A 25,471-nucleotide genomic window follows, 5' to 3' on the forward strand; every position below is an offset into this window, starting at 1 on the left:
AGGTAGTTCTGACTGCCAACCACAGGCCTCCCTGTGTTTCTCAATCAGTCCTCAGCTTATAAAAGGGCACTGCGCTCCCAGTTCTGGTTTCACTTTCAGCAAGCAGTGGAGTGGGACAGAGTTCTTAATAGCCTTTTGGGAGAGAGAGAGGGAGAGTGCATTGGAGCTGGGCTTTTTTCTGGGTATGGTGGGTGGGATAGGGAGCTATCCCCTCTGGTTCCAGGGCTGCTTCCAGGCCCTGGGGCCAAGCTCAGTGGGCACCTTGGCTGAGGGCTCTCCCTGATTATTACTGCCTGATCTGGTCAGGTCTCTGGGAGTGTTGGGCTAGGGCTCTACCCACTCCCTCTGGTTCCGGGGCTGCTGCCAGGCCCTGGGGCCAAGCTCAGTGGGCACCTCAGCTGAGGGCTCACATTATTATCACTGCCTGATCTGGTCAGGTCTCTGGGAGTGTTGGGCTAGGGCTCTACCCCCTCCCTCTGGTGCAAGGGCTGCTCCGTGGTGGAGGGCTCACAGAGTCATCTCCTTTTCTGTCCTTCATTCTATTTTGGTGGCACAATGAGTCTTCCTGTTGTGTTGGCCACCAAGGGTGGTTGTGGGGTGAAGTGTGATGGCAGTCCTCCTGGTTTACTTGTGGAAAGCAGTAGTGGGTGTGGCTCGGCAGCAGAGAGTCCTCCTGCTCCCCCCAATTCACCTGTGGGGGCTGTGGAGGAGGCCAAAGAGGTCTTTCCACAGGGGGGAGAGAATCTCTCTCAACATTTTGAGGAGGGGGTAGGTGACGGATCCCTGGAGGAATGGTTTGTGTGTTATGAAAGATCCCTCCCATCCCCATCCCAAACTCTTGGTGATGTCCCCGTCTGCAGTCCACCCCTCACCCATGGGCCAGCTCCGCAGCTTGTCCATGGCCAGCTCCGCAGCGCAGCCTGTAACCGTTCGTCCTCCTTCCCCTGGGACAGTTAGCGGTCCACGTTTCAACACCTCCGTATGGAGGCACTTTTGGACCCTTCCTAATGACCCCCGTGTGGTGCGGTGCCATGCCTGTGATGTCCTGGTGCGCAGGGGCAAAAACCCGAAGCACCTGTCTTCGACGGTCCTGACTTGGCACCTGAAGACGCACCACCCGAGGCTGTGGTCTCCGTCCTTGCCCAGCGAAACATCCATTGGGGGGAGAAAGGGGGCGACCAGCTCTTCTGAGTGGGGATCAGTGGGAGGGTCACCTTGCCTTGAGGGTGACGCTGGTGGGAGTGGAGCGCTCAGGTAGGCTGTGCTTGCAGAGGCTGTCCCCTTGGGGTCTGGGACAGTGCCGCTTAGAACGTCGAGGTTGAGGGCTCAGGAGGTGAGCGCATCTTGGCAGAGATGATTGCCCTACCTGGCTTGCCCATATCCATTGTGGAGTACATGGGGTTCCGCAGGCTACTAAAGCATCTTGCCCCTTGGTTATCCTTGCCATTGCCTGTCGAGTCCTGCAGGTATCTCAAATGAGGGCTGGCACATTTGGGTCAGGTTTAGCCAGGCCCACTCCCACTGCTAACAGGCTTCTGAGACCTTGATAGGCCTTCCTGGCACAGCCAGATCATCATGACACCTTCTTTCTGCAAAGGCAGGAAAGCAGGTGATGCTGGCGGCAGCCTCCTTTGGGCACTTGCGCAACAGCTCAGGAGCTGTTGCATATGTAGTTGAGCTGCATGGTGCCCCTATCTATTGCAAACGCTGTGCCTTCTGAGCAGCGGGGAATGGGTCCCTCGACTCATGTCCTTCCTGCAAAGGCAGGAAGGTGGCTGATGTCAGCTGCTGCTGCTGCTGTCCTGTTTCTGTCTCTCCCTCTCTGGAACCACTCTGACCCGTCTAAGCAGTGTCTCCTGTCTTGCCCATCCCCTTCTTTCCGCAAAGGCAGGACGGCGGGTCATGTCAGCCGTTGCTTCACGAGGGACTATCCTGTTACTGCTCTCTCCTTGGTCACGAGGGACAGCTCGGCTGCGAATGCGCAGCTGATTGTATTGTATAGGGATACAGTCGGTTGCACAGCATGGCGGCTCCCCTGTCAACGGGACTGACTGGACCCCTTTGAGCCGGGTGGGAATGTGTCCTGCAACTCTCATCCTTTCTGCAAAGGCAGGAAAGGTGGGTGATGGCAGCTGCTGCCGCTGCCCGATTTCTTCCTCTCCCTCCCTCTCTGGGACCACTCCAAACCCTCCCAACTACCTCTCGCTTGGGAGCTTTCCAGTTCCCGGTCCATACCTCTCCCTCCCAGGTACTGCCAGGAGTCCCTTCCCCACCACTTGCACCACCCCGTCCCCTCCTTTCCATGATGGCAGGGAGGTGGGTGAAGCCAGCAGCCACTGACAGATCGGGGTCTTCCCGTCCCCCTCACAGGATCTTCCAGGTGCGTCCCATTTGTGTGGCTGGAACCCCTGAGTCCCCCCTCCCACCCTGACCACTTTGTGTCCGCTCTTTCTTCCTCTCCCTCTCGGGTACTGCCACGAGTCCCTTTCCCAACACTTGCACCACCCCGTCCCCTCCTTTCCGTGATGGCAGGGAGGTGGGTGTGAAGCCAGCAGCCACTGATGGATCAGGGTCTTCCCGTCCCCCTCGCAGGATCTTCCAGGTGCAGCTCGTTGCTGTGGCCGGAACCCCTTGGTCCCCCCTCCCACCCTGACCACTTTGTGTCCCCTCTTTCTTCCTCTCCCTCTCAGATACTGCCACGAGTCCCTTCCCCGACACTTGCACCTCCCCGTCCCCTCCTTTCCATGATGGCAGGGAGGTGGGTGAAGCCAGCAGCCGCTGACAGATTGGGGTCTTCCCATCCCCCTCACAGGATCTTCCAGGTGCAGCTCATCACCACGCCCAGAATCCCTGGGTCCTCCTCTCCCTGACCACTCGGTGGCCACAGTCTTCACCCACCTTGCTGCACAAGTGGATGCGTTGTCCGTCTCTGACCCGGAAGCCTGGTGGGCAGGCACATGGGGGGTGCTGCCGGGGAGTGGCCAGACCCCCCGCCCCCCTGAGCGGAGGTGGCACACCACCACCTCCGCGTGCCCACCAGGCCCGGTGGCCGCAGTCTTCACTTACCTTGCTGCACAAGCGGATGCGTTGTCCGCCTTTGACCCGGAGGCCTGGCGGGTGGGCATATGGGGGGTGCCACTGGCGAGCGGCCAGACCCCCACCCCCTGAGGGGAGGCAGCATGCCAACGCCTCCCTGTGCCCGCCCAGCCTGGTGGCTGCAGTCTTCACCCACCTTGCTGCACAAGCAGATGTGCTGTCCGCTTCCGACCCGGAGGCCTGGCAGGCAGGCACGTAGTGGGTGCCACTGGCGAGTGGCCAGACCCACCCCCCGGGGGGAGGCGCACATAAATAGGACCACAAGGGTCTCCAGGGCCAAGACTGTATTGATATCAAAATTTAATACGTATCAAAAAGCAAAGTGCTAAGTGCTAAATATATGCAAAGTAAGTCATCAGTAACTCAATAAGACAATCAATTAGAGACTTCAGTTGACAAAAACATACATCAGCCACCAATTTAGCAAGTACAAAAATACATTCCAAGCATATGGAAAATCCAGGCATAAGAAAATTTGTAAGCAGAAACTCCAGTTTCTCTGGTGAAAATAACTGAATGTTTGTAGGTTTCTTCTTCAACAAAGGTGTGTGCAACAGTTCATGCTTCAAATTAGTTAGACCCTCCACGCTTCACTAAAGAAGCAAAAAAGCACAAGGGCTGAAGAGCACAATTGCTAATGGTAATGTCCAATATACAGCCAGACGGGTATATTGCCAACGGGTATATTGGTGATTACCAATTCCCATTTCGTATTGTCACTTGTTCACCGGCTATATTTGAATGCAGGAGGTCACAATTAACCACACAAAATATAAACGCTCCACACCAGGTCTGCTCCGACGGAAACAATGCTGTCAAGCTAGTTTTAGCTAGTTTTACCCTGAGGGGAGGCGGCACGCCAATGCCTCCCTGTGCCCACCAGGCCCAGCGGCCGCAGTCTTCACCCACCTTGCTGCACAAGCGGATGCGTTGTCTGCCTCTGATCCAGACGCCTGGTGGGCGGGTACATGGGGGGTGCCACCGGCGAGCGGCCAGACCCCCTGCCCCCTGAGGGGAGGCGGCACACCAATGCCTCCCCGTGCCTGCCAGGCCTAGCGGCTGTAGTCTTCACCCACCTTGCTGTGTAAGTGGATAATTTTCCTCCCACCCACAGGCCTGGTGGGCGGGCATATGGGGGGTGCCACCGGTGAGTGGCCAGACCCCCTGTCCCTGAGAGGGGAGGCAGCACACCTTCAGGACCACCGCACGGGGCACAAGTGAACTGGGGAGGGTGACTCCATTTGTGTTGATTGGGAGTTTCCTGGGGGCGTCGAATTTGGGAATGTATAACTCCGAGATCCATACTGCAATCTTGACTCAACTTGAGTGGTGGCTGGAGAAGAGCCTGCTGCACAGTCCCTGTGAATATGGGCTCTCTAAGTGCTAAGGGGGCTGCTCTGGCACCAACGAACACTGAACATGTTCGGTAACGGGACATGTTCGGGTCTGGTTGGCTGTTTGTGTTCGTCATCGGGAACGAACACCGAACAGCCTGTTCAGGTTTTTTTTCAGGTTTAAGCTGAACTTTAACTTGTTAGGCATTCATACAACTGCAATAATACATTTTACTAGTCTTGTATATCTAGTAAATTTTTGAGATCTCTCTCTCTCTCTCTCTCTCTCTCTCTCTCTTACTTGACAACTTCTGTAATACAGACCAGGAATAAATTCAGCAAGGTCTGTGACCTATTTTAGTATGGACTGCATGGAGGATGATTGTACTCTGCTTGCTGTGGAAATGCTAGCTTGATCTTGAGTGATAGAAGTAGTTGGAATTTAACTGGCATGCTTTATTTCTAACTTATTTCTCTGTTGATTTCATCAGCCTCTGATATATCCTGTGTGGACCCAGATCGCTTTTACGATCATACCGTGTGGACCCAGCAAGATTCGGTTAATCATTTGTTTTGCCCGTTGGATAATCAGAGCCTCCAGCTACTTCAGACTACCTCAGCCTTTGATGTCCATTGGTACAAAGATTGTCAACCGCTTAACCTCAGTGCTTCAGGACACCTACACAGCATACTGCACAACACAACATCATACCTCTCCTTTGAGCACGCAGAGGCTGAGGATTCAGGCAATTACACCTGCATACTCTACTTGAATGAACAGAGAAACGCCTCCTTCACCATTCGGCTGGTAATGGCAGGTGAGTGGAGTGCTGTTTTCTACCCTGGCAGGATAGTTATGGAATGTTAAGGAATGTTATGCAGGTGGTCTGCAGCAGGAAGGTGAAATGTGTAGAAACGGCTAATTTAGTTTGGATCCAACCCCTTATATCATACAAAAGAATCGCAAATACAGCTGCAAGGACAGTATAAGCCTAACTGCTACAATTCAGTGCAAACCGACCCCCCCCCCCCCGCCCTGCCCCTCTAAATACTATTGTGGAGGCACAATTTAGGTGGGAAAGGAGGCTTCGGAGTTCAGTAACTAGTAATAGTGAGTGGTGGGGATTGAAATGTGGGGAGAGATGGCTGAAGGTGTTGCTCCATGTGAATATATGACTAAGAATAGCTATGCTTGATAGTTAATGTGCATGTTGTTCTGAGTTTTGTTTTGTTTCTCAAATATGCCACTCCTTACAGCATTATAAATTACTCACAGATAAATTTAGTAACTGTTTACTGTCAGCTTTTTAAAAGTGAAATAAAATGGACAAAAGATAACATCTTTTATTCTCAACTGTGTATTAAAGGATTATAACATAGTGGTTGGGACAGATAAGTATACTGTCAGATCTGCTTTGTTATCTTGTATGGCAAATTTAAAACTATAAGCTATGAGACTATAAATTGAGAAGGAACATTATATTATGAAGTTAGTAACATAAATCAGCCTAAAGTGGTTTTATCCAGTCTGTTTTGAAATCCAACTTGGTTTTATTGAAATACTATGTTAAGATCTTGAAAGTTGTCCTGGCTTAGCAAAAGATTGGGTATGGATCCCACAGAAAGTTTCTACTGAAGCAGGAGGTCCCACCAGTGCATGCCTTGCAGTGTTCACATTTTCAAAACAATTAACTGGTTAAAGCAGTGCGTAATGGTGAGCCTGAGATTCAAATCCCCACTCTGCCAGGAAACTCACTGGGTGATTCTGGGCCAGTTGCATACTTTCTACTTAATCTTCCTTATAGAATCAATGTGAGGATAAAATGTGGCGAGGGAGAATGTTGTATGTTGCTCTGAACTGATTGGAAAGAAAGCAGGGTCAAAATGTAATAGATAGATTTTCTGGTTGAGAGAAGGAAGATCTGGTAGAATGGGAACGAATATGAATCACAACTGATTAAAGCGTACATTAGTGCTGAATGCAGTGAGACCTACCTAGTGGTAGAGACTGCTGTCAAGTCATAGCTGACTTATGGCCACCATTGCTGGGATTTGTAGGCAGGAGACTAACAGAGGTGGTTTTCCAGTGCCTGCCTCTGCAACCCTGGTCTTCGTTGGAGGTCTCCCATCCAATTACTAACGAAGGCCGATGCTGCTTCTGAGATGTGACGAGATTGAACTTGCCTGGGCTATCCAGGTCAGGGTGTGACCTACTTACCACTGCACTATAAGACCCCTGTCTACCACTCTGTATGAACAGCAGGTATTTCCTACAAAGGGAAGCAAGTTGTTTTCCCTTTCATTTAAAGAAAAGACTTCTGTAAGCTAATAAAAGGCTAGGCTAAGTTACATGGATGGATGAACTGGCATCGTGGGAGATGAAGGGGAAAGAACATTGTGCTGGACTCTGAACAGGAATAGAGATTAGTTCAGTAGGTCTGTAAAAACAAAAAATGTCACTGCCAGATCTCAGCTACATATAATTGAGCTCTATGTATCCCTTCTGTTCTGAATACCTTTTATAGTGATATTGTACGCTTGGCAGGGATGGTCACTGTGACTTTTCACTGTAGTCCTTGCTTAATTTTCTTAGGTTAAATCAAGGGGGAGAGATTATATACAAAAATACAGCTTGTTATATCTGATAGCTTTCAGAAGGGAGAGGGAAAAGAATCAGGTTTCATCAGCCATACTACAATACCAGAACAGTGATAGTAAGTGATAGTACCTAGATGCAAGGTCACTTCTGGGTTTTTTTGCCAGGCTTAAATATTCTGCATAGGATTTGCAGAGTGTAAACTGCTTCTAGAGTGCCCTTATTCAAAATCTGTCTGATAATATGCTATTGTTTTGTTTTTCTATTAGATCTTTGCAATGTGCCACCTAAGTTCCTTTACCCTTCTAAAAATGTGACTTTTGAGCATACTTTAGGGAGCCAGTTAACATTGAATTGCACTGTGCAGCTACCTTATGGCAAAAACTGTGACCTTGCCCTCCATTGGATGAAAGATGACCAGTGGTTAGATGGCGAAATTTACTCTTCTACCACTCAATGGTAAGAAAACTAATCTACAAAGTTTATGTAGAATGGAGACAATGGATGAATGAGCTGTATAAAGTGAAGCAAAAATGATTCACAAGAATTCTTTGCAAACTCTGAATAGTTTTTCCTATGTTAAAGTCGAACCATTTTGCAAAAAATAGACAGGCTTCCATAGGCGATTAGCCTTTTAGCCTTTGTGGAATAGAGGTCAATTGTGCAGTGTCTATATACAATCTAGATATAACCAAAGGAATATGATAGCTATATATTGGGGAATATGATTGCTATATTTAAAAAAGTGTGCTACTTTAGTTCTGAACAAGATGTGCAAAGAAGAAATGGTAGTTCTCAATAAGATAACAGCCTTGCTAGAGTGTGCAGTCCAAAAACACGAATACTCCTTCATATTTTGCAGCAAGTGAAGCACTCATTCCATAAAGAAGTTTAGTTTAAATTAATTTTATTATATACATATAATATCTAAAAAGAGTTTACAAAATGATGGTTGATCACAAGGAATGTCACGGCCATTTACCAATAGGTGGCCACAATCTCATTCAAAGTTCCATACATCATTTAATATTTAAACAAAGGCATGGAAACCCTAGTTGGGAGGAAAAATACTTTCCCAGCAGCAGTATTTTAAGCAATAAGAAATCTCTATTGTAACTGCATAACAGAAACACTTATTTAAAGGAAAACATTTGGATCTAAAGCAAGAACTGAGCAACCCCAGTACGTTTGTTAAAAAATAGTTCAGAAAAGTCCCAAAGAAGGTGAACCTCTGAGAACAGAGACAGTGGGGCAGTCACTTTTCTATTACCAAATATCTTTATGCTAAAATAATGACTGTATTCCCAGAGAGTAGAATTGTATGAGAGTATTGAGATGACACTCACGGCCCATCTATGTCCACAATTCAGTGGTTCATAAACAGAACCTCTCCAGTCACGCTTTTTGACAATTCCCTGTTTTTTCCCAGTCTTTTTTCCTTTTAAAATAATATAAAGTTGGCACTATGATAACCAAAATCTTTTTTACTCATCAGGTTCTTTTTTTTTTTTATAAATTTTTTTATTGGATTAGATTATAATATCATTCAACACGTACATTACCCCCTTGTAAGTCTATTTCTAACCCCCTCCCTTTCCTCCCCCCTTTTTAGTTGACTTCCAACAGTTTTCCAACCCTTAGTCTATCTTATTACTTAATTACTTAGTATCTCATATATTCTATTAAACACACTTAATACTCTTTTCTCTAAGCTTGTTAAATCTCTACTAACAGCCCAATCCTAAGAAGGGCACGGAAAGTGAACAGGAACCGAACTAAGGCTTGCGAGGGCGCATCTAGCCCGTACGCCCGCGTAAGTGGCCTTCCGCCCGCGCTGGGACGTGGCGCTGGCCCGCCGGCGGGCCAGCACCGGTGCAAGCCACAGGCGCCCGGGCGGCGGCGCAGAAGTGGCGTAGAGCCCTACGCCGACGCAGGGGGGGGCGGGGAGCAAGGCGGGGTCAGAGTTAGTCCGCTCCCTAAGCTCCTCCAGAAGCGGGAACGCCCACAGCGGCGCAAAAAAGCTACGCCACGGAAAAAGAAGGCGTAGCCCATAGGCGTCCATGGAACGGCGAAAAATCAGCCCCCTCTCTGAGCGCCTCGCCCCGCCCCTATGGCCCGAAGGAGCATAGGATGAGAACTATCCCGGGGACCAATCAGCGTGCGCGCCCGGCGTGGACGAGCCCCCCTCTCTGCACCCAATCACCTGCGACCGCGCCCTACAAAACATCCGGCCAGCGCCACCCAAACCCCCAGGTAAGTGAGCACTCGGCCGGAGGCTCTGCCCGTCTGCTGAGTGGCATTGCCCCTTTGAAAACCGAAACGGGCTGAGGGCATTCACATTGGCAGGCGCAGAATGCACTCCGGGGACTTTGCGAAAAACTGGGGGAACTTCGCATAAAGGGGAAGAGGTGCAAATGTCTGCCTAACTCTCTTTCTACCGTGATAGAAAGAATGACTCCACAGCTAACTGATGCATGCTAGTTGCTTCTAACTAAGCACAAACAAACTAACCCTTCCGTGGCAGAAGGGAATGACACTTTGCAAATTAACCGCATGCTCTCCCGTTTCCTTGCAGGTGCCCTGACTCTGGCGCTCCCACCTGGTGATGACCGACGGAGCGCTGACAGGTAAGGAGGAGGTGGGGGGGCATTCCGCAGATTAGCGCAAACCGCCCATTCACCTGAACCCACCCGCTCACTTGCCGCTTTGGGTGAGGCCCAGCAGGGGTGGGGGGCAACCATGGCCGCCCCTGGCTGCCTCAGAGGCAGGCGCCTCGAAAACCACATGTGGCCAGGTGTTTGTTGTGACCAGCTCATTCTCTCCCTTAAAGGTAAAGGCTTGCCAAGGCCGAGTGCATCCTCACCAGACCGTCATGCATCAGCTGCTGCCCTCGACCATGTGCAACCCCCCCCGGATGGCGGAGTGTGGGGCTTGCCTTGCCAGTGGAATGAGGCAAAGCCCACACGTGTCTTTTTCCCCCACAGGCACGTCCAGGGCATGGCTGCTCCCCCGCGCCCCGCCCTCCCCAAACATCTCTGACGGACGGTTGGCTGCAGCCCAGGAAGCACCGTCGCGCCGCGGCCTGCATCCCAGCCCCGCCCCTCCGAGCGGGAAGGAGGGCTGTGTGGAATGCTCCAGCTCCCTCGCCAGCCTAAACGCAAGCCCGCTCTTTCCAGTGCAATAAAACGAGATGTACAACAACTGTTTTCTGTGTCTGCGAGTCTGACTTCGTCCTCCGCCCCTCCCTCAACACTCCCGTCACATCTCCCCACCTGCACATTGCCACAAATGTATCCGACACACCCCGTCTTGCCTCCCCGCCCCCTCCCTCCCTCCTCCCCCCCTCCTCCTCTGTATTTGACCAGTGTCTGTACCACCCATCTGCCGAAGAGAACTTGATTCTCAGAAGCCTGTGCCACAATAAAATTGGATAGTTGTAAAGGTGCTACGGGACCCTTTTTGAATTCGCTACCACAGGCTAACACGGCTAACCCCCCTGTATCTATGGCCAGGTAGAGGGTTGGGGCGGGGCATGTGAGCGGGGATCCCCGGTGGGGAGAGTAGCTGGCACACGATAAGCCAGGGAGAGGGTGGTGCGAGCTGCAGCTGCAAGGGGGCGGGAGATGGCAGGGCAAACGGTCCGCTCGCTGGAACCCTAGCCCCCACCAATGGAGAATCCAGGGTGGTGGCAGGTGGATGCCATATCCCGGGCAGGAGGTTTCGCGCGCCTGGGGAGGGTCGCCCCCATCGCAGCCGCAGCCCCAGCAACACAGTCCCATGAGCGGCCGCCTCCCAGAGTGGGTCCAGCCCCTCGGGCGTCTGCAGCAGCCCCATTGGTCATTCCAACACCTTCCACCCCAGGGCGTCCTGCCTCGCATCCAATCCCGTGGAGCAGTTGCCAGCCTCCCACGCCAACAGGCCATGGTTGTTGGGAGGGGTGGGGTGTGCCTCTCAAGTCCGTGCCGAAGCCCTGCTCGGGCGGCTCGTCGCCATCCTCGACCCTCCGGCCCCACCCGCTGCAGCAGCTCCACCCGCCCCAGAGGCACCCCTCCCTCGGGCCCAGTTGCGTGCGAGAGGCCGGGCCCGTGGACGGCCAAGGGGGTCCGGCCGCCGGCCTCGCCGGTGACCGCCGCTGCCGCCTTGGGGGTGGGGTGGGGTGTTTTGCTGCACAGACGGCTCTCCTACACGCCTCCCCTTCCTCACGTCTGCTGGGGGAGGTGGGATGATATAATAATAAAGGCTGATTTCTGTGCAATGGGTGTCTGTGTTCTTTGCCTTGGGATGGGGACGAGGGGGCAGGCCCGCTGTGTCTGCCTCTTGGTGGCGGCCTCAGGCCAGCCCTCCCCTTCGGCACCACTTGGGGGCTGTCCCCTGCTGCCAGAGACTGGCTGCTGCCCTGGATTCCTCATGGCAGGGCGCCTGCCAGTCCCATGCCAACCTCTCTGGACGCGGCCGCCAGGGACTTGGTGCTACATTGGGCAAACGGGGGAAAGGCTTCTCAGACTACGCCCACCCCTCTCCTTCCCGACTGCGAGTCCCGCCCGACACACCAGCCGAGGCAGTCTGCCAGCATGGGTGCGGTTTGCCTGCTGCTCTGGGGCCTGGCCGGGATCGCGTGCTGCCCATAGGCTGCGCCTTTCCTGGCCCCTCCCCCTGACGCTTGTCAGGAACAGCACCCTTTGGCTGCGCCTGGCGGCGGCCGTGGATCAGACCCGCCCACAACACTTTCTGGTTCTCCAAAATTGCATCTCTGCGCCGCTGCGGGCGCCGCTGCGGCCACACTTTGCTGGCACAGGATCCGGCCCGGCGGCGCCGCCACACCACCAGTGCAGCCGCGTCGGCGTTGGGGCCGGCCATAGGATTGCGCTGTAAGAATATCTCTGTAATAGAAGTTTCCCTTTAAATACCTCATTTAAACCATATATTCTACATAAGATAATGCTAGCATAATAATATATATTAGCAATCAAGATATTAAAAATATAACATTATATCCGTTTACTTTCCGTTTACTTTAACTCTTTACTTTCCACAATCATCCTGATTCTGATATTAGCTTAGACTCTAATATTCTATTACACACCCATCTTTTACTATTTCTTATTCTGAGCATACTTTAAGTCTATAAGGTAACTGTTATACTCAAATATCCATTATATACTCTTTACTTAAGCTATATATTGTAAATAATATCTAACTAGCTTAATCTTATATATCCATAATAAAACATCTATTATTTCATACTCTATAATTTTTAATTTTATCATAACCCCAATGGTAGCTTAGATTTTAATAATTAAATTCCCCCTTTCCCGGTAAAGTCACTTCTCTCTTCTATTACATTTCAGTAATTCTCGAACTGCCACAGTTCCCCTTTCACGTCCCATTTTTTTTCTAGATATTGTTTCAATTTCTCCCAATCTGCATTAAATTGTCCTGGATCAAGATCTTTAAGTTTTCTTGTCATTTTGTCCACTCATCAGGTTCAATGACAATGTAACAGACATATTTATCTCTGGTACTTTGGATGTGAATGTGACTACTGATGAGAATTATGGAGTTTTTGCCTGCTTGGTTAGAAACAGCACAGCAATTTTCACACTTCAAAAATCAGGTATTGTTTTATTGTACTGGGAATGGATCTATTATTTTCTTGAAGGACTTATTGAAAATACTTTTTAAGAAAGATTCTGCTATCTGCACCATGCATTCTACCTTCAATAAAAGTCCCACTAGTATTGATAAAATTTGGGGTGAAGAAAAGATGTAACATTGATAAAGCAGAATGACCACTCTAAATGATCCTAGGGAATTCAGCCCTATCTTTCCTCTTTCAGTTCAAGTTGCGGGGGTTGGGGGGTGGGAAGCATTCTGCAGGATTGCTCCTGAAGCTGGCTGGCTATGCATTTTTCAGTTTATTCAGAATGTGGACAGAATCCTTGAAGGTGTGAGTCCTAACACTTGGATGTATAACCCTTGTTCTTCCTGGCTACTTAAATCTGCCAGGGGGAAGGCTGGCTGAATGGGTCTGAGAGGTGGTTAATGCCTGGGAGGAGGGTATGTCCTCCTCTGAAGAGCCCTACCCTGGTCCAAGGAGATTTCATTAAAAAGCAATTCTCAAATGTTCCATGCTTGACTGGGGTGTGTGTGTGTGCAAATCTTGAAACTATTTCAAAGTAGCATGCCATGCCTTTTTGCACAGAAATCTGACTGCTCTTACATATTTAGCTGTAGAGGTAGAATATTTTCTCTTATTTTTCTTTGCTTTTATGCTATATTTATTTTGGGGGTTTTGTTAGTAAGAAACACTTTATTTAACTCTACTATGTATTGCATTGGATAATTCTGCCTGCTTTAAAAGATTGTTATGCTCTACTTGCAGTAGGGTGGCTAAGGGTCCTCAATCTGGACTGTCTGCAGTAAAGGGAACCATCTTAGGTGCTGGCTATGTAACCCTGTTACAAGATTGAGCTGTGCTCTTTTTAGGGACTCAGTTTGCAAACTGATTTTGTAGTAACATTAACTGTGAATTTGATGACAGAAATTGCCACATGATGGCACCAGCAGACAATGGAAACCTTCATAAGATATTAATCTCCGCTTCCCAAGTTATTCTGGTTTGAAATGAATTAGGCTACATTCAGACAATGTGTTTTTCTACTTACGTATATTTAGCATGCCTGAAACTTTAAAAATCCTGTGTCTGGAAGTTCCTTTAGACTGCTGAAAAAATTTCAAGTTTGGAGCTTAGTTTATTTCAAAGTAACGTAATCATAACTGTGTAGATCAGGTTTCTTCTGCAAACGGTCTCTTTAAGCAGTATCTTTTGAGATCTTTATGAAAGAAGTCCCCATGAAAGATATTTTGATCACTTGCTGTCTCTTTGCTCTTACATAGTTGCTTGCTCAACTTGTTATTGTATTATTCAATGCATTTGTCTTTTCTAGGCCACTCAGCCCTGCTGAGCATCCAACAACTGCTGTCCAGCCTGTCCTTTGCAGACTTATACAGAGCAGTGCTACTGCCTTTCTCACTTTACATGTATCAGGTGATGGAATGTTTGTCATGAATGTTGATGGAAGTGCCCTTTTCTGTTACAGCAGAGGCTGCTGGCCACTTGGGTGCTGTGCTAGCTGCATTCATCATCCTAACACTGCTGCTGCTAATGGGTGTGATGTACGTGAAGTGTCGTCTGAATGCGCTGCTCTGGTACAAGAATCGATATGGCGATCTAGAGATGAATGGTAACTCCTTGGGGTGGGGTTGTAACTGGATTTTTTCTTCTTAATTAAGAGTTTTGTGCTCTGTTAAATGGTTGAGGGGATTTGCATGATGGAATCTTGGCACATTTACCAAGACAGTCTTCTATAGCTTTTCTCAAAAGAAAGTTGTAGGGTGGTAGAACTAAAGTGAAGTCACAGTCTTCCTGCATATCTGAACATCCAAGCAATCAGTGTGGCTGAGGAGTGAAAGGCTTTTAAAAAAATTATTTATTGAATTTTCTTACAATAATAGGAATATAAAAACGGAGCATTCACATTTACCACAACTATGACCAACTGCATGGATGGTAATAATAGATATAGATAAAATTGACTGTCAACTTAACATATAGCAATAACTTTAAGGCTGCTTGAAATCGAGCTTTTTGGCTTATCTTTTTTCCTGTAAATTCAAGAAAAGGAATCCATCTTTCAAAGAAATCAGATTGGTAATTTCAGTTTATAGCCGTTGAGATATGATCAGATATCTCTTATCCATTACTAAGTATTCCCAAATCTTATTAACTCAATGTTGAAATGTAGGATGATCTTTCCAATGTCTTGCAATAGTTGTTTTTGCTGCAGCCAACATAAATGAAATGAAGTCTCTTTGTATCACAGATATAAGAATACCCTTCCAGAGATAAGGTGGAATAATGTAGCCTATAATTTTTTTGATCATTTTAAGAATATTATTCCAATATTTAGTAATCCAGGGACATTCCCACCAGCATTGTAAATAAGAGCCAATTTGGGTACAACCTCTCCAACAATGGAGGTCATAATAAGAAGGATCAATATGATGTGCTTGAGTGGGGGTTATATGCCATCTATATAGTACTAAATTGCATCTTTATGCTTATTGCTTTAGCGAAGTGGGCTTTGGAGGACCATATTATCGACCATTGATATCTGAAAGGTTGATGTTGCCAGTTTAATTATCAATTAAACTGGCAATCATGCTGCCAGTTTAATTGATAATTACATTTCTTAGACCAAAGTTGTTAATCAGTAATTTATATAAAATAGAAATAAGTCTTTTTTCTGGTCTATCTCTCTGTAGTAGGATTTTTAAAAAATCTGTAATTCCTATTAAGGCAATATTGCACTTGTGGGCAATGAATCAGGCGTCTTAAATGAAAATATTCAAACCAAGGGATTTTAATATAACTTACAGATTCTAGTTGAGATTTATCTTTTAAAAACCCTTTGTATGTAACGTCACATAGCCTTGATAGTTTCACTTTTCACCAGGAAGAGAAAGCATTCTTAGAGTTGCCCATTTCTGTCCTAGGAAACCTAGAGCAAACCATTTCTGTCCTAGGAAAGATGAAACTGGAAAGATATCTGGGTCTAATTGTTTCCTCTTTGCATCCCAGATTTGTAAAGTGGCTTCCAAAAAAGGGTTTAAACAAATTGTATTTGGCCTGTCTTTTGGGTTATTCCAAATTATATCCTCAATAACAGCTGGGCCAACAAATGATTGTTCAATTTCCACCCAACCTTTGAGTTTAGCAGAATTAAAAAGGACCAGTAGATTTTTTAGTTGGGTAGCTTCATAATAACTAAGTAGGTCAAGAAGACCGTAACCTCCTGTATCAGGTAGACAAAATAAGATTTGATGGCTTGTTCTGGGATTTTTCTGATCCCTTATAAAGGTATTGAGGATAGATTGGCAAGTTTTTAAATCTTTGGTTGTAATTTGAATGGATACATTTTGAATAATAAAAAGAAATTGAGGAAACAGATTTCTTACTAAATCAGTTTTTTTCAGACCTTATGAATAGTTGGTTGGTCCAGTTTTTAAACAATGTATTAATTTTCCAAAGTAAAGCTTCATAGTTATTTCTAAATAAGTCTTTTAAGTTTTCAGAAATTATAATGATATAATTATATTTCCATGTCTTAAAAATTTTTATTTTATACTATTGCAAGTTGAGAGATTAACTGAAATGGGATAAATTTCTGTTTTGGAATAGTTTATATGCAGGCCAGAGACTGACATTATTTTATTCAAAGCATTGAGGGGATTTATGCATGCTTTGATAGCTCGCATAAAATTGTTGCCAAATCCCATTTGCAATACAGTTGCTTTTAAAAAGAGTACTTCTAGCCGGTCAAATACTTTTTCAATATCTACAGCTAAGATCAAAGATTCCATACCTTTAAATATAATTAATTTTTGCAGACTTAATGTTTTCCTTATGTTGTCACTTGTCAGTGATAGTTCTAGTTGGAATAAAGCCTGATTGATCATTGTGGATGTAGTTAGTAATTATTCTATTTACAGTGAGATCCTAAGCAGAGTTACTCGAGTTTAAGCCCATTGATTTCAGTGGGAATAGACTGGAGTAACTCTGTTTAGGATTTCATTGTTAGACTATGATTACGATCTCTTGACCCAAAAGATAATTTTGTCTTTTATATGCTTTTCATTAGCTTGGCGCCATTTCAATTCATCCTGCAGAGTTAACCCTAGTTCTGAGGCTGTATCAGCAGTTTTTAAAGTTTCATTTAGGGATTGAATAAATTCCTTAAGTAGAAACTGACTCCATAAAAATTTGAATTTTACCTGATATTCTTGAGTCCAGCTGGTCAAGCAGATCTACAAAGTCATTTTTTGTACGTGAATCAGGGTTATTTTGTGTTGCGTTGTTAACAGCCATCATTTTGGAGGCTTCTTCGGTGTCAGAGTTGAAGCTACTTCTTGAATTTTCAGTGTTAAAGAAGATTTGCATAGTCGTATTTTCAGTTTTGGCAAGTTTGGATTTGGTTCCTGTAGCTTTTCCCATTTTAAGTTTTCATTCTGTCATTTTATTCATTCTGATGATTGTTGGGGAAGAAGAGTGGGGATTCGGGAGCTTCAGAGCTTTGCATCCACCATTTCTGATGGTGCCCCGCCTCCCTGAAGGAAAGGCTTTTATTCCGCCCCCCCCATATTTGGAGTACTTATGGCAATTCAGCAGTGCAATCTTAAACAGAGTTACACCTTCTAATTCCATTTATCTTAGTGGACTTAGATGTAACTTTGTTTTGGATTGCACTGTAGTTTAGTTTACCTACCATATCATTGACTTGCATGCAATCTACGTCCAAGGAGAGTCTAAGGTAAAATTGCAAAGTCAGTCTTGCCCCAGCTGTGAAATTCTACAGGAGATGTACTCTCTGTGTTATGGTTGGTCTGCACTTGCAAAAAATACACAAAGATCTGCTGACATGAATTATTACACTGTTTTTTCTCCTTTCTCCTCTGTATACTTTTTCCACAGATGGCAAGCTCTATGATGCCTATGTGTCTTATGCTAACTCAACAGATGACAGAAAGTTTGTGAACTTCATAATGAAACCACAGCTGGAAAATCGTTATGGCTACAAACTCTTCTTGGATGATAAAGACATCCTGCCCAACTCAGGTACTGAACTGGCCCAGCACCTTACCTGTGACAGTTAACCTTGCTATGTAATTCGACTGATAACCAGAAATTGATTAGTTAGCTGAACAGATTGATGCCACTAGTCTAACTCACACAGACAGCATTCTGTTCATTTGTAAGGTGGCTTGTTTATAAGTCGGTACATTTATAAGTTGGTAACTCAGCACTGAGGGATAAACTAGGCAAGACACCATGAAATAATAATTAGATGATCGCCTGTGGTCTGTGGCAGTTTGTAGTTTAAAACAGCCTAAGAGACAGCAACAATAAGGTTAGGAAAATGGTACCGGAGGAGGTTCTGTTTGTTGCTGTTTTCCCCATGTGTGTAGCTTTTCCATATGAAGCAAGTATCGGGGGTCTCTAAATCAAAAAAAGTGGTATGAGTAGAGTGAAAAGCTCCCAGTGCCATGATCTTGAGCAGATTGCCTCCCCCATTCACACATGGTTGCTTTAAAAAAACTGAGAGTCTATCTATTGATTTCTCATTTATCATCTAGTTAGATCCTAGCCGTATACACTTGGACTATTGTATAGGCTGGTGGTTCTAATTGTTTTTCTTTAATCTGTTCCCCCCCCCCCCCGAGGAAGTATTCGGGGCTTGTATATGCATTGTAACTCAACTAGCTATGTACACAGCAAATTGCCCCCACACTGCACACCATCCCATTAGTATTCTGCTGTACTCTTACGTTAGAATGTATACATCCAACACACCACATTCCACCAGCATAAAACTGGTGACAGCAAAAGTGGGAGGGCGAAAGCATGTCCATGGAGGACTTGGGACCATAATTATGCCTGTAATGGAGGGTGCTACTCAGACAAGAAGATTCTACACTGTAACAGAAAAATGGCATTCTCCAGGTATGTAGTGCTATGAAAATGGGACAAACTTGATAAGCCAGCTATTAAATAACACCTGAGAGAAAATACATCTGAACTGTGTTTAGTAGTCTAACCTGGAGGTGACCATTTCTTGGACCACTGTAGTTAAATTGCGGGTCGAAAGATAAGGGGCAAGTTGTCTGGTTTGCCGAAGATAGAAAAACAAAGGCCTGGCAACCGCTGCAACCTGGGCCTCCATATTCAAGGAGGCATCCAGGACCAACCCCAGGCTCCTGACTTTCGAAGCTGGTGTAAGCGGTGCCCCATCAAGAGCCGGGAGCCAGAGCCCCGAATCCACACACCTGCAACTCAAGTACAGGACCTCCGTCTTTGTGGGATTTAATTTCAGCCGACTCTGTCTCATCCATCCAGCCACGGCATTAAAAGCATGCTCCAGGAGATCTGGGGCTGAGCCAGGCTGGCCGTCCATCATCAGGTATAACTGGGTGTCATCCGCATACTGATGACACCCAAGTCCGAAACTTTGCACCAGCTGGGCGAGGGGGTGCATGTAGATATTAAACAGCAGTGGGGAGAGTATTGCTTCCTGCAGTACTCCACACACCAGTGGACGGCGAGATGACAACTTCTCCCCCTGTGCCACCCTCTGTCCCCGACCATGGAGAAAGGAGACAAGCCACTGTAATGCTGTCCCTTGTATCCCCACATCGGCAAGGTGGTGGGTCAGAAGATCATAATCGACCGTATCGAGATCTAATAATATCAGCAGCGCCGATCCGCCTTGATCGAGCTGTCTGCGAAGATCGCCTGTGACGGTGACCAGCAATGTCTCCGTCCCATGTCCCGGGCGAAAACTGGACTGGAAGGGGTCCAGGGCTGAGGTATCCTTTAGGAAACTCTGCAGCTGTTTCTCAGCAATCCACTCAATCACCTTACCCAGAAATGGGAGGTTCGAAACCGGTCGGTAACTGACCGGGTCTGCGGGATCCAGTGAAGGTTTCTTTAGCAGGGATCATACCACAGCCTCCTTCAAAGCCCCGGGAAAGATCCCAGAACTCAAGGACAGATTAATAATAGCCTCCAAGGCTATTGGGTAATTTCTTCTATTACAGTAGGAGTGTGCGTGCTGAACCAATGACAGGCTAGCACCGGGCCTTCACAGAAAGGAGATTTAATTGTCTGCCTTTTCCCCCAGAGCCTTCTGCAGATCTGATCATGAATGTCAGTCGATGCCGTCGCCTCATTATTGTTCTTTCTAATGCTTACCTGGAACAGGAATGGTGCAACAGTAATTTCAGGTAACTGGAGGGCCACCAAGAGACTGTTAGTTGCTGTTTTACTGGATCTTTTGGAGCAGCTTTTGCTATAGTGGCAATGTGTTGTCAGCCAAACTATTGTAGCTGTTATCCACAGTATCCAAGATCTCATATCTGGAAGTGAAGTATAGGAGTTTGCATCTCTCAAACCTTCTGAAATTTAGTCCAATGGTTTAAATGTCATTAAAATTAATGAAGGATTTGAATGTATTTTTAAGGTGGCTTGATCATATGCAAGGCCTTTCTTGTAGTTTGGTTAGGAGCTGAAGAGTTGCACTACAGCCTGAGTGAAGCAGATTTCCTTATGACTTTTTAATATATAGATTATATATATATATTTCCTTACATATGCATAATTTTATTTTTATAATTTTTTTGCAGGGAAGGTCTGTGGAGACTGCTGGAACTGTCTCAGAGGCCAATTTTTGTTGCCTTCGAGAGCCAGTACCGGGAAATAGCACATCCAGCCATTAATCTGTTGAAGCAGCAGAAGAGCACAGTGACTCTGTTGATATGGCGTGCTGGTTCCATGGTAAATTGTGGGCTAAAAAGCCTGTGACTTCACTGCCTTGCTCAGTTTCTCAACAGCAGAGGGATACCTGAAGCTGTTTAAGAAGCGTCGAAATATAGAGCAGCTCGTCTTTAGTGAAGGCCCTCTGCAGTTCCTTGACCTCGCAATGCATGTGCTAACGACATTTTGCTGCTATTAAGGGTGCCGAGAACACTTGGCTGCTATTTTTGTTATTTGAATGGGGAATCTGGTCAGTGTGTGTCCTGGGTGATATGAAAATGGTATCTCTGCAATGAACGCAGCCTGACTGAGAGCCCGTTGGCAGCTCCAAGTACAATTATCTTGTAATGCCCTAGATTTAAAAAAAAAAACAAGCCACAGGGAGGCACCAGCATCTGAGAAATGAGAATTGGTAGCTTCAGCCAGAGAGCCCTTTTAATACAAGGATTGTACAAGGTCAGGAGACAGTTATAGATTCAGAAAGTTGTTCCCCTGTTCTAGCAGTGTAAATACTTCTGGCTATATCTGTTATATTGGTTCTTGTACATCAGTGGTAGATAGTCAAATGCTTTTGACTCTTAATACTGTTTGCAGTTATACATCAAAACAAGGGCTCAACAGAGTATAAGAAAGCTTATTTGTATCATGAAAATATGCAATTTAATATTATTGATAATTGACATGTTTGATATTCCACAAAGTTTCTGAAGCCCAAACACTGGTTGTTGTGAGTCCTTTATTAGGAAGTGGCATACATGAAGTATAACAATACAGAACAAATATACCCAGGAGCATGCTGTGTAATGATTGTTCTGGAGCACTGGCATAAATTCATGCATGATTTGCACTTTGATTACTGGCAGCTGTTCACCTCTATCTTTCCCCCTTCTGTAAAGCATCTCTGAGAAGCTCTTTAGTACCATAAAAATATTTGCCTACCATTCCCTTCACCTACTAGTTGTACCATCATCCCCCCTCCACCTCCACTATAATTGAATGTAAATATTTCTTTTTCTTTTTTGTAAAGCTGTATTTGGCTCTAGAGCCATAGGTGAAAGACCCCTGCATCAATGACTGTTATAACTATGGGTTTCAAAAGGAATTTAGACTTCTCAGGATGTGGAGGAAGTTGCAAGGGACAGCATGAACTCATTTGTTGCTCCCAGTTGAGGTCAGGTGGCTGAAACCATCTGCATTTATTGGGCAATTACATTAAGAAGTGTTGTTTGGAAAGGGAAGTATTTCTATTATCTTGTTACCTTATTTTCTCCCATGTCTCCTAGCACTATTTGCAGGATGAGCAATATTACAATTTGTGAGGCTCAAGATTTTTTTTGTCTTGACTTCAAAGGAGGAGAGTGCCCATTTGGAAATACAGCTGTACTGGAGTTCAAAAATGTAACAGTAGTACAGGTTCAGACTTGCGGAGTCTTTCTTTGGTAAAGCCAAATGGGCATCCCCTTTCGCTGTAATTTTTTTACAGCTCTTAATCACCAAGCCCTCTCTTGGATAAACACCTTAACATAGAGAGGGGGTTTGAGCGTGTCAGTGAAGCTGAGAGCAACACTATCAGGAGCGCAGGCTTGGTCAAGAGTCTAAACTCCTGGAAGAGTTACTCAAGGTGGAAATGGTCAGAGCTGAGACACCAGACGAAGCTGAATCCACCAATCAGTGGTCACATAAAGAATTGATTGTTCAATGGTGATGGGAGTGGAGGAATTCTTGAAGGTTAGCTACTGGGCTGCAGCAGTAGTGGAAGGTGACACTGGCAGAGGGTCTTTCACAGACAACGGCAGTGTCACTTCAACTAACCCTGGTTAGTATTGCACAGAAGAAGGCAATGGTAAACCACTTCTGTTAATCTCTTACCTTAAAAACCCTATGATGAGACAGTCCAAAATGAAACTACATATAGTGCTGGAAGACAGGACCCCTAGGTCAGATGGCACTCAATTGATTACTGGGGAAGAGCCGAAGACAAATACAAATAGCGCTACTCTTAATGATGGGACTAGATTAAAGCTGAAAGGACATCCAGTTGCAAATGTGTGTACATGCAAAAGGGTAAAAGAGTCCAGTAGCACCTTTAAGACTAACCAATTTTATTGTAGCATAAGCTTTTGAGAACTACAGCTCTCTTCATCTGATGCATCTGACATTGGAAGCAGTGCTGTGCTTCCTTGGGTCTGAAAAGACAGGACATCACTAGAAGTGTCCCTGCTAGCTTTGCCCCTCTCTCTCAAGAGCACAAGCAACTCTTTGTATAGTTCTCAAATAAACCTTCATGGCTTTTATGCATGATTTTACCCTACATAAATATATGCTCCAAATGTGTTATGTAAATAATGTAAAATAATTGCATAGAATTGTTTTCTATGCCTAATTTATTTTACTTCCAGGTTTTCAAAGAATTTGGGGAAAATTTTTTTTGGCAAGGACTGAAATGACAGAGGAAAAGGATGGAAGTTGAACTTATGGGGTACTAGTAAGATCAGAGGGTCAAGAAAAGCAAGTTCTGTAGGGCATTGATATCCCATGCTCTACCTATCCAGTTTCCAATCTGAGCCAATACTGCCCCTGTTGTACCCCATTTTGCACTCTCTCTCCTGTGATGTGACATTAGTTTGTGTGTTTTCTCTGCTCTACATAATCGACTAAAGGGAGGGACAAGGAAGTACACGGAAACCAGACATTATAGGACAGTGGGGAGAATGCAACCATGAGGAAGCCATTTCGGGTAGCAGTCTTGTCTGCCATGGTGTAGTTTGGTCTATAGTCCCAGGGTGGATTGTGTGTGGCTTGACCCAAATCTTGCTAATCAGTGACAGAGTGAGAAACTGAGCCAACTGTTGCTAAATCTGGGATATAGGACTTGCTACACTTTCTCTCATGTGCTGGGTTCCTTCTTAGCAGGCTTTGTGTCCCTGTTGGTTATTGAAGACAACCCATGAGAATCATATCACTGGGAATTTTGTACTGAAATCTTAAATTACAGGAAAGGCAAAATCTTATATGGTGTAAAAAAACAAAACCCTTCCACGTGGAATAATGCTACTTAATCCCTTGTAGATTTTGGGTACATTTCAGCTCAAAGAGGAAGGCAAAGCTCAATGGAAATCGTATTGAAGGAATCTGAATAACCAGAGGGAGATAAAGTGTCATCTTTTGGGAAACAATCACAGTGTCTGGGCTTTTGCAGCCCAAGAGTGTGCTTGTGAGAATGCTATCTCCCAAGCAGGAGAGGTTGCTTGTGACTGATCTGGCTTTTCTTTTTGCTGCCTCTAGATGCCTTCATCTGATTTCTGGAAAGAACTGTGCCTCACCCTACCAAGGAAAGTGTCCTGCCAGGGCCTCAGAGGAGACCCCCAAACCCATCGCCAGGAAGATAAGGATCCTATGCTGATCATCCACAGCAACTACCTGGATTTCCGGAGGGAATCACGCTCTGAGGGAGACACTGGTAATGGCGTCATTTTAATTTTGGCTCAGCCACTATTTTTTGAAGGAACGAGACTGAAGTACAAACCAGTCAAGTGCTCTTCATTCCTAAATAACATGTTGACAGAATAAAAGCAGCTGGTACTGCTGTTAGATTTTAGTTACTGATGGATTTTTTCAAAAATATACTGCACTGTTCACAAGAAAGCCACAGTAACAGCATTAGTCAGTCAGCCAAATTCCTTCCTAAGTAGGAATATTTCCACCTACTGGCTATGTGAGCCTGTTTGGGCAAGGAGTTGTGCAATGAGAGTGCCACCACAGAGAAGGCCCTGCTTTTCACCACCATAAAACTTACATCCAAAGGCAATGGACTCTGGAACAGGGCCTCACTCAGATTTCATAATCCAAGTGTGTGGTTATGTGGGAGAAGGCTGAGTGTGACCTTGTGGAAAAGCCTGGTGTCTAGATCTTTAATCAGTTCTTTATTCCAAACAGGAAAAGTCTTGAATTTTCAGGGGTATTAAAGTACTGAAAGCTTAATTTGCTACTGATATTAACATGTAGGCAAAGGTTTGTGTTAAATGCAAAACATACATTCAGCGAGTGAGTCTTATGAAGCACCCTATTGCTTGTCTGTGTGACCATATTAAAGAATGCACCTTGGCTAAAGTGTTCCAGCTTACCGCTGGCTAACCAGTACTTAGGTAAGTTCCTGCAAGACTTAAAGGGCCCTCCTTGCCACATCTCTGTTGCTGCCTGGCTGAATATTTCCAATCTGAACTGTGAGCTGGCTTTGTGCTTCTTTTCTTTCAATCTCTCTTATTTGATATTTCTTACATGAGGATGCTCAAGTGAAGGGAAACGCCATGCTAGCCAGGAGGCGTAGTTTAAAAGCCAAAGGCTCTGTCCGTTTCCCCTCTCCACACGAGGGTAGTTTGAAAAGATAGCCAGCTTGCTCCCCATCTAATTTTATCTAATTAACAAACTCTCTGAGGAGCATCTCTACCAGCTGTCTTTTTAAACTACCCTCCTGTAGAGAGGGGAAATTAACAGAGCCTTCCGTTCTGTCTTTTTAAACTACATGTCCTAGCTAACATTGCGTCTCCCTATCATGTACAGAGACTCTTTGTTTTCTAGTTTTGACAGGATTGCACTGCATATCCTTCTGCATACCCTTGTTGGAGTAAGTTCTATTCTGAGTAGACCTGCATAGAAGGAGGATCAAACTAGATGTGCAGGTTTTTAAAGAGTTGATCCAGGTTCCCCAGACCCATCTCGTGTTCTCTGCAGCCACACAGCAGCTGTTAAAGAGAGTCCAAATGGCTCAGAACACCACTGTGGGGGGAAGCTGTGTTTCTTTTTGTTATAATAGCATGGAGGGTATTTCCCTGTTTTACACCATTATGTGCACATACTCCAGGTGGAGCAGCAAAAACAGAGAGACTCCTCTTGATCACTATTTTGGAAAACAGCTTGTGGGGGGAGGCCAGGAGCCCCTCATCTCCCTGCAAAGGTATTCTGAGGATGTTTGAGCTCTCCTTTATTTTTAAACAGCCATTCCCCACAGCTGCTGTGTGGCTGCAGGGAAACTGAGTTGAGTCTGGGATCCTGGACCCAACTCTCTAAAAACCTGCA

General features: G+C 45.8%; 1 protein-coding gene and 1 long non-coding RNA gene across 4 annotated transcripts in view; both read left to right on the plus strand.

The window, feature by feature from the left end:
- The window catches only part of SIGIRR (single Ig and TIR domain containing), a 52,723-nt gene that overhangs the window by 22,637 nt on the left and 4,615 nt on the right, over positions 1–25,471 (plus strand). For 2 of the 3 annotated variants that reach the window (XM_054971683.1, XM_054971685.1), the window contains exons 3-10: positions 4,922–5,248; positions 7,296–7,485; positions 12,510–12,640; positions 14,127–14,270; positions 17,558–17,701; positions 19,764–19,866; positions 20,266–20,416; positions 23,681–23,855. In XM_054971683.1, coding sequence (XP_054827658.1) covers positions 4,922–5,248; positions 7,296–7,485; positions 12,510–12,640; positions 14,127–14,270; positions 17,558–17,701; positions 19,764–19,866; positions 20,266–20,416; positions 23,681–23,855 — 1,365 coding nt within the window. The remainder of the gene's footprint in view (positions 1–4,921; positions 5,249–7,295; positions 7,486–12,509; positions 12,641–14,126; positions 14,271–17,557; positions 17,702–19,763; positions 19,867–20,265; positions 20,417–23,680; positions 23,856–25,471) is intronic. The other variant, XM_054971684.1, reaches the window with a different exon arrangement.
- LOC129324430 (uncharacterized) lies at positions 8,776–10,227 on the plus strand. Its single transcript, XR_008596534.1, has 3 exons — positions 8,776–9,279; positions 9,602–9,653; positions 10,011–10,227. It is a non-coding gene; the product is annotated as an uncharacterized LOC129324430 (long non-coding RNA).

Source organism: Eublepharis macularius, chromosome 2 (genome assembly GCF_028583425.1).
Source record: "Eublepharis macularius isolate TG4126 chromosome 2, MPM_Emac_v1.0, whole genome shotgun sequence".
Classification (NCBI taxonomy): Eukaryota; Metazoa; Chordata; class Lepidosauria; order Squamata; family Eublepharidae; genus Eublepharis; species Eublepharis macularius.